General features: G+C 42.7%; 1 protein-coding gene across 2 annotated transcripts in view; it reads right to left on the reverse strand.

The window, feature by feature from the left end:
* The window catches only part of RABEP1 (rabaptin, RAB GTPase binding effector protein 1), a 103,485-nt gene extending 93,881 nt beyond the window's left edge, over positions 1-9,604 (reverse strand). For both annotated transcript variants that reach the window (XM_082370606.1, XM_082370605.1), the window contains exon 1: positions 9,348-9,604. In XM_082370606.1, the coding sequence (XP_082226732.1) occupies positions 9,348-9,381 (34 nt within the window). In that variant the 5' untranslated portion in view covers positions 9,382-9,604. The remainder of the gene's footprint in view (positions 1-9,347) is intronic.
* Positions 9,605-9,828: the final 224 nt, after the last annotated feature.

A 9,828-nucleotide genomic window follows, 5' to 3' on the forward strand; every position in this document is an offset into this window, starting at 1 on the left:
TGAGTGGAAAACTTAGATCCACACAAAAATCTGCATTATAGTAATTTATTCATAACTGCTAAAACTTGGAAGCAATCATGATGTTCTTCAATAACTGAATAACTGGTACATCTAGACAATGAAATATTAATCAGTGCTAAAAAAAGAAATGGGCTACCAAGCCACAAAAAGACATGAAGAAACCTTAAGTGTATATTACTAAGTGAAAGAAGCCAATCTGAAAAGGCTACGTAACTGTATGATTCCAACTATGTAACATTCTGGAAAAGGCAGAAACCATGGAGACAGTAAAAAGATCAGTGTTTACCAAGCATTCAGGGGAAAAGAGGGATGAGGAGGTAGAACACGGCATTTCTAAGGCAGTGAAACTGTTCTGTATGATGTTACAATGGTCAATGGATAGATGCATTGCATGTTTGTCCAAACCCACAGAATGTACAACACCAAGAGTGAACACTAATGTAAATGATGGACTTTGGTTGATAATGATGTGCAGGTTCATCGATTGTTTAAAAATGTACCACACTGGTGTGGAATGTTGATGGTCGGGGAGTCTGACAGGGAGGGGGTATAAGGAAACTCTCTGTACTTTCTGTTCCATTTTGCTATGAAAATAAAACTACTCTAATTTAAAAAAATACACAACACAGTGCAAGGCATATAACACCTCAATAAATCACAGCTTCCATTTTATTATGAACTCATATGATACAGAGAAATAAAACAAATTTGAGGGAATGTTAGCATACATTAAAAAGAGTTGAGAGTTTTGATCAAAAAAGAACATCTTTGCTGTTTGTTGCACGAGTCACATAGATTCCGTATCTGTAATATTCCACTAACATTAGGGACACCATTTTAGGAAAAGCACTAGCAAACCACATGGTATTAGAACATCTGGCTAGCCAAGCAAAGGAAGCTGCAAAGAATGGAGAGGGTATAAAATCCTCACATGAGGAACTGCCAAGATGGAAGCAAGCTCTTTAAATATCTGAAGACCCCTTGTGTGGAAGAGAAAATAGACTAATTTTGACTCATTCACGAGGCCAGAACCATAGTGTAGAAGTTGTAGGGAAGTGATTTCAGCCCAACAAAATTAAGAATTTACTAATACAGTTACCACAAAAAGTGGCCATGTTCTAGGAAGACTGGATTTCATCTGTTAGGAGTGAATGCAGAACAAATTTTTGCAATAGAGATGGATCTAACCGGTTATTGGCCCTTCTGTAACTGTCTACTGAGGCTTACTAGGTTCACAATAAAATGAAAGACAGAAGTAGTGTCAGGCAGACTCTATTCCATAGTAGCTAAGAAAGCTGGGGATATAAGATCTAGATGGGGGCGGGGGGAGGCCAGGTGGGCAGCAGCAGTTTATTTATAAATAATAAATACAGCAGGAGCTTAGAGAAAGCAATCAAGTAGACATCAATTTGGGACTAAATGGTAACTATCAAGTTTGTATTGATTTTTCATACACTTAACCGATGGAATAGTAACCCACATCATGGTTCCCCCACCCCCACCCCACTGGATTTCCCACAATAAGGACCCTATCATACCCTGTACTTAATATTCTAACAGCCTTTCTCAACCCAGGTTCCATGACAGTTAAATCCTAATGCCTAAGGTATTCAATGTACATAATGAATTAACTTCTCTCCTGTGCATCTAAAATGGTACTGGTTATATCACCTTTAGGATAACTGGGAACATAGCCAAATTATTTTCTGTGTTCTGTGCTTAAGATGAGGAACCCAGCCAAGTATAAACAATCTTATCTGTAATAAAGGTTGTAAAACAACAACTTCCATGAGGACAGGCACCTTGTCTACCTTGTTCGTAGTTCATACTCAAATCACATATGTTGAATAAATGAATAAAAGAATGGAGACTACACTTACATTTAGTCAGTTTCTCTTCTACCTCAAGAGTTTTCTCTACCTTTCTTTCTCACACATCCTTTCCTTTTTCCCTTCTGTTTTGCAGGATGAGATCCCTGTCTCTCCTCCTGACACTCAAGCTGTTGATGCATCTTATCTGCTCTTAATTCCTCAGAGATCTAGTCCATATTTATTTTCTCCTTGATAACTTCAGGTTCTCCCTTCTCAGGGGCAGTTCCTCCAGCATCTACAATTATTGAAAAATAAATAATTATCAAGAAAGTCTCAGGACTCCCCTGGTGGTCCAGTGGTTAAGACTCCAGGTTCCCAATGCAGGGGGCCAGGGTTCGATCACTGGTCACGGAACTGGATCCTGCATGCCGCAACTAAGAGCCCACATGCCACAACTAAAAGATCCCGCATGCGGCAACCAAGATCCCACGTGCCGCAACTAACACCCAGCGCAGCCAAATAAATAAATAAATATATTTTTTTAAAAGTCTCATGCGTTCTGACTGTAATCAAGTTACATCCTTTCTATGATTCCTTTCTAGCAATGTCATAATGACGCACCTAGAGAAAGTTCATTCTACATAAACAGAAGCAGTGACCAGAAGACAGGCAACAACCCCACTCTACTCCTAAATTCTAGTGTTGGCTCTGCTACAATGCAAGTCACTTCTGCTTCTTTAGTCCTTAATTTCCTGATCTCTAAAATGAGGGAAGATAGTCTTTAGGATTCTTTTCAGGGATATGTCTCTATATCTACTACTCTCTATAGGTTAAATACATCTGCAGTGGGTAAAAGTAATGGTGAGGCAAATTTCCACTTAATTAAAGGATAACCAAAACATTAAAACTAGTCAAAACTAGGATGTAGTGAGTTCCTTCTCTCTCCAGAGGCATTCAAACAGAAATCAGTCTACCACTTGGAAGAGATTCAAGTATCTAATAAGAAAACTGAACAAAGGCACGTTCCTTCATAGCTCTCCCTGTTCTACCTGTAGTAAGTTTCCCCTGTGATCCAACAGAGAACTATCTACTATCACTAGGCACCTCCTCATTTCACATTAGTGTGCCTAAGGCCCATTCCCTCCACTAGATCATAAAATTCCTGCGATCAGAACTATATCTCGTTCATTTCTACAGCCCTTCCGCATTACCTGGCACAGCTGTCCTACACAAAAATAAACAGAACAATTGTTTACTAAATATTCCTATGAAGACTAAACCCAATGTAATGACTGATTATACAAAAAGAGCACATGAAATTTCACTGAATAAAAACCTAGTATATGATGTACTCAAGATGTTTTAGAAATCAGAGCCCTTAAGAGTCAAAGGCAGTTCCATCCACAGGCAGTCAGGTAAAACATACAAATTAAAGGATTATTACACAATCCCAGGCTACCGTGTGTTGGGACAGACTGTGTTAGTCTGTGTTAGTGAGACTGCGTTAGTCAGACTGTGGGGTAAGCTCAGGGCTTTTGTGTTTCTGATCAAGTTTAGTAGTTGGGAGATTTATCAAGTAATAATAAACAAACCAAATATATGGATTATTGAATAAATGGTGTTAAAACAATTGGCTTGGGCTTCCCTGGTGGCACAGTGGTTAAGAATCCACCTGCCAATGCAGGGGACACGGGTTCGAGCTCTGATCCGGGAAGATTCCACATGCCGCGAAGCAACTAAGCCCGTGCGCCACAACTACTGAGCCTGCGCTCTAGAGCCCGCGAGCCACAACTACTGAAGCCTGTGTGCCTAGAGCCCATGCTCAGCAACAAGAGAAGCCACCGCAATGAGGAGCCCACGCACTGCAACGAAGAGTAGCCCCCTCTCGCCACAACTAGAGAAAGCCCGAAAGCAGCAACAAAGACCCAACGCAGCCAAAAATAAATAAATAAGATAAATTTTTTTTTTTTAAAAATTGGCTTTATCCACTTGGAAGAAAAATAAAGTTAGAACACTATATCACAACAAAAATAAATTCCAGATGCAGGCAGCTTCCCCCAGCAAGCCAGAAAGCAGCTTTCCAGGAAGTTCTACAGACATGGTCCCTCAATGATCACTGCCCTTCAGAGGGCCACAGCTGTACCCTCTCCAACAAAGTCTGGATTTCAGTATGGGAGCAGCCTCTTGAAGATTTGTTCCTTCCCTAGGTGCTCTGCCTTAGCCCTAGAGGCAGTAGCTGCTCCCTATATCTACTATTCCTGTATTCTTTAGGGTTTTCTTTTTCTCTTGGGTAATCTCCTGTTTAGTTAATAATTCTTTATATTAAACTTTACCTGTTAAATTTAAAAATAAATAAATTCCAGATGGTCTAAAGTACTAAATATAAGAGACGAAACTATAAAAGTGTTGAAAATGAGATGTTTTCTTTGTTGTTGGGGGTTTTTTTGTTTTTTGTTTTTTTAATAAAAAGAGGTCTTCCTAAGAAACCCAGAAACCATAAATTTTTTAAAATGGTCAAGGGACTTCCCTGGTGGCGCAGTGGTTAAGACTCCACGTTCCCAATGCAGGGGGCCCGGGTTCGATCCCTGGCTGAGGAACTAGATCCCACATGCATGCCGCAACTAAGGAGCCCACATGCCACAACTAAGACCTGGCACAACCAAATAAAAATAAATATTTTTTTAAAAAGTGGTCAGGTCTACATAAAAATTAAAGCTTTCTGCACAACAAAAGAAAAAATATATATAATTACTATCAGGAAAGTACAAATTAAAAAGCCATCATTTTACCTACTTGCTTAAAACCCTTCAATGGCTTCCCTTAGAGCTCTAAGGCTAAAGCCCACTCAGGCCAGCCTATACCTATTTGACCCTCTCATTATCTCTACCCAGGCACACTGACCTTTCTTTAGTCATCTTACTCATCCTGCTTCTTCCAAAAAAGGGACTCCTGCTCATCCACTGGATCTCAGCTCTAGGACCACTTCCTCAGAAACCTTTCCTGGACTAACTAACTGGGTCAAATCCCTCAATTATAGCATTGTGTACCTCTCACAGCTGCTCAGCCCAAAAACCTCTGAATGATCCCTGACTCCTCTCTCTTTTGCATCCCATATCTAATCCAAATCCTGTTGGCCATGCCTTCGAAATATAACCTCCACCAATGCACCTTGGTCTCAGCCTCATCATCTTTTTCCTGGATTAATGCCTCCCTTGCCTTCCTTTACTCTACTGCCAATCTACCAACCAGAGTGGTTTGGTTTTTTTTTTTTTTAATGTAAGTCAGATCACATCACTCCTCTGCTCAAAACATTTTTAATGATTCCCCATAGTGAAAGCCAATCTTTGCAATGCTTCTAGAGCCCAGAAGACCTACCACCACCCCATTACCTTTCACCTCATATTCTACTACTCTCTTCTCCCTTCCTCTCCCACCTCCTTCCACCCACTGCCCCAATAATTTCATTCTAGCCACACTGACCTCCATGCCATCCCTCAAACATGCCAGACACATTCCTTCCCTAAAGCATTTGCAAGAATTGATCCCTATGTCTGGAACACTCTTCCTCCAGATATCCTCATATTACCTCTTCTATCACCTTCAAGTCTCTGGTCAAATGTCATCTATGCAATAAGACTACTCTGACCACCCTATTTAAAACCAGCCTATCCCCCTTCCTTTTACCCTGCTCTATTTTTTCTTTTTTCCATAGCACTTATCACCTAACAATCCATATGATTTGCTTATGTTTTTTGTTTAATATCTGTTTCTCCCACACTAGGGCAGGGTTATTTATTATCTGTGTTGCCCACTGATGTATGCCAAATACCAAGAATTGTGCCTGGCAAGTAGTACACACTTACATTTGTTGAGCAGTTTTGTACTTGTCTGTGGGATTATCTAATTAATGGCCTTCTGATTCACTACCTAGGAACAGGGACTGGGTTTGGGTTTCTTTGTCATTTTATTTCCTAGGGTCTAGCATAAGGCTTGGCCTAGACTAGGCACACAAACATTTGTTAACTGAAGAATACCTTTTTTTTTTTTTTTTGGTCTATCAGAAGATACAAATTTAAAACAACTGACATTATCCAGGGTTTTTAAGAGTGTAGAGGAAATCCACCCTCTCATATACTATTGGCAGGTATGTAAATTGATACTTTTTGAGAGTAAGCTAGCAATAGCTATTAAAATTTAATTCACTCAGAGCTCATGCCTTTTAATTCATAGTCTTACAGAAGTAAAAGCCAAAGTACCTGAAAAATATGTACAAGAATATTTATTACAGAACTGCTTATAATGAAAAAATTAAAGCATCAATAAAGATACAGGCAAATAAATCGTGTGGTACATGCATGTGACAGAACATTCTTTAACAAGAATGAGGTAGATCTATAACATTGAACTGGAAAGTAGTCCACAATCTAGTAAACAGATCGAGGGCTCTGGCATCAGGTGACCTGGATTGAATCCTGGCTCCCCTCACTTCTAGCCACGTAACTCCAGGCACTTTTAACTTCTCTGTGCTTCAGTTTCCTCATCAATAAAACAGGAACAATATTATAATAGTACCCACCTCACTGATAAGAAGATTTCCTGAGATAATGCATGCAGTGTCTAGAGTACATTATATGGCCACATAACCATTTACAAGTATATGATAATTATAGCTAACATTTATAAGCAAAATAGACAAGTTGCAGACCTATGTATGTAAAGCATGTCCATTTCAGAGGGAAAAGGTAGCATGTCTGTGTAACTATAGAAAAAAGTCAAGGATAGAAAACTTAATATTGGTTTCCTTTGGGAGATGGGAGGAGATATACTTCTTAATAGCCACACTTTTTTAATGGAAGGATTTTAGAATACAGTGTTTTTAAATAAAAAAGAAATGAAGTAAAATCAGAGCAAATGCCTCTAAGATAGAGTTTAACTTAGATTTTAAAATATTAAAATTTAAAAAATTTTATATTCTATATAGTCTTTGAATTATCAAGGTAAAATGAAATAATAAGCTGAAATTTGTTGGACTATTAAAGTTACCTTTGTTCTAAACGAGTAAACTAAGATGCATGATCAAAAAAATAGTTTTTGAAAAACTTACAAAAGAAGAAATTAAGAAGAATTAAAAGAAAATTATTACATTTTACCCTGTCAATTTACACACAAATGAATTTTTTTCTTAATCTACGATATCTCCATGAAAAATAAACCTATGTCAAAGAAGGAAAAGAAAACAATGTCAACGTAAAATAAAACTGCCTCTAAAATGGGATACCTGGGAATTCCCTGGAGGTCCAATGGTTAGGACTCTGCGCTCTAACTGCTGAGGGCCTGGGTTCTCAGGGAACTAAGATCACACAAGCCACGCAGCGTGGCCAAATAAATAAATAAAATGGGATAAAAGCTAGATTAAAGTCAAAAAGTAAAAGTTATCTTTTACTGCCAGTTTAACTCAAAAGAATTCTGCAATTGTTTGGTCGTTTTTGTTTTTTTTAATATCAGCAGGGCTAGGAAATTCAAGCGTGCTTAAAGCTAAAGTGTCAAGAAGTGATCTATGTTCAGTTCAGCCAAAGAGAAAAATTAAATCTCCAAGATGAACTTCTAAGAAGACACTGATACAAAGCGTTCAAATACACCGAATTCTCTCTCCTTTTGTAAACAGTAGCTGTGGCTGCTCATTTACTACACTAACTGAAAATAAATACTGCAATCTATGCAAACTAAATCTCATCCCACGGTCACAGGATTTGAAAAATAGGGAATAAACCTGTACTAAGAATACAAGATTTCCTAAAGCTAATTTTTCCTAGCCTCTTTCAAGTGCTTAGTCACTTCTGCCTATTTACAAGGAAGACCATTTCACATCTAGAAAGAGGCAGGGAATTTTGCTTCGAGACTGTCATGTCACCTGAGCCGTCCTAGACGTTTGTTTCCATGCAACTCAAGAGAAGGCAGCTGCCAGCTAAGCATACCTACCACTCCAGATCAGAACCAGAAGCCACTGGGGCTCTCTCTATTCTGCCTCTGTCTGCAAAAACAAAGAGGTGTTTGTGGAAAAGGGAAGTTATCTTCCCTGACACCAAATGCAAAAGGTGAGGATTAAAATGTAGCCTGAAAACATCCCCATTTCCTCTAACAGTCCACCAGAAATGCCTCCCTTCTCCTACTGAATGCCTCCCTCTCCAGTTTCCTACTGAAACAGAAACAGCAACCAGATTCTTACACAACTCCAGATGTGGGTACTAGACATGTCTCCTTAGGCAACTAACAAAACCTAAAACTAGAGGCGAACAGGCTTTGGAACACACTTCCAAGAAAGCAGCTAGCATTAAAATCTGATAACATTGTTTCAGGTTCCTCAAAGGCAACAAAAGAGAGTAAGGTCTTCATGAAAGATTATTTTAAGAGACAACCCTAGGCAAAGGCAGGTTTTTAACCACCTACCGTGGGCCCAGCACCAAATCCCGACATTCCATTCACACTTAAAAGATTCTAAGCACACACGCTGATTACAGAAATTCACCTGAAAGAACTCTCTCGCCCAGATACAGCAGTACCTTGCCAAGGACCAGGCACAGTCTTTCCAAACATAACTCCAGGTAGTAAAACCTGGAACCACGTGGCCAATCTCCGAAGCAGAGCTTAAGCCAATTTCCCAGAAGGTCATGAAGGACTGACAATCACCTGGGACTAATTAGGATGGGGCTCTTTTTCCTTCCTTGGATATAACTGCTATAAAAGACACGCTTCCTCGACTTCACCATTCTCATTATTCCCAAAAACCGCCTTAATAATACTAACCGCTTTACATAATACATGTTGACTCCTTTATAAAATATAAAGGCACGAATTAGGCACGAATTTACCTCTTTTCATGAGAATACTCAAGTTCAAAGAGGCTAAGAAATCTGCATAGTGCTTGTTAGTGAAGGCTCCAGGTTCTGCAGACACGCAGGCCCCAGCACTTACCATTAAGCCACAATGCCTCTCAAGGAACGCTACTAAATCCAGCTACTGATCCCAACCAGTTTCACGCCGCAAAACTGAGCTCAAAGCGCTCAGTGGCATGGATGGGGGGCGGGGCGTGGGGAGGGCACATCACCACTACCTAAGCAATTTTTTTTTTTCTTTAACGAATATAGCACATGTTCCTGATTTCCATCCTCCCCACGGGCAGAACCCACGTGCCGGCCCCACCGCTACCCACAGCAGCTCCCTCTCCACGCTCCCCAGCTTCTGCCTGGTCCCCCGCAGCCCCCTCACGCCCCTCCCTCCACCCCCACCCAAGCCAGGGCTAAAGCCGGCACCTCCCGCCCCCTCCCCAGCGACGGCCGCCCAGGCCCCCGCACCGCCCTCGCGCGCAGCCGGCGCCGGAACCCGCGCGCTCCCGCCTCCGCCCGGCACGGTCACCCCCGGGGCCTGCGCGCGCCCTTCCCGCCGCCCGGAGGTCTACCCGCGACGCCGGCGCTGGGCAGGCCGCGCCCGCCGCGCCTGCCATGGTGGGCGACTCACCGTCAGGCTGAGGAGCCGGGCCCGGCTGCGCCATGGCCGGGCGGCCGGCCTCGGGGAGCGGGGATGGGCGGCGAAGCGGCGTCCCGGGCTCCCACAGGCTCAGCTGGCGGAGGAGGCGTCGACCGAGCCGCCGCCGCCGCCGCCGCCCAGGGAGGAACCGCTAAGGCTGGAGCCGCCGGCGCCGCCACAGCCGCGGGCAGAGACGGACCCGAGCGCCGACCTCCGCCTCCTCATCCTGACAGCGGGAAATAAGCAGCGCGCAGGCGCGGGGGGATGGGGCGGCACGTGACGTCCCCCTGAGGGGAGGGGCGGGGCTTCGCGAGGGGTTGGGGAGCGCAGCGCGAGGGGGAGGCTGAAGGAGGAGCGGAGCCGGCTGCGGGAGCGCGGCCGGTAGGGTAGGGTGGGGTGGGGGAGAGGGAGGCTGAATAGGGGAGGAGGGGAGAGTGAAGAGGAGGAGAGTGGCGGCGGCGAAGGCCCGGCC

The sequence above is a fragment of the Balaenoptera borealis genome (genome assembly GCF_965194805.1).
Source record: "Balaenoptera borealis genome assembly, chromosome: 20".
Taxonomy (NCBI): Eukaryota; Metazoa; Chordata; class Mammalia; order Artiodactyla; family Balaenopteridae; genus Balaenoptera; species Balaenoptera borealis.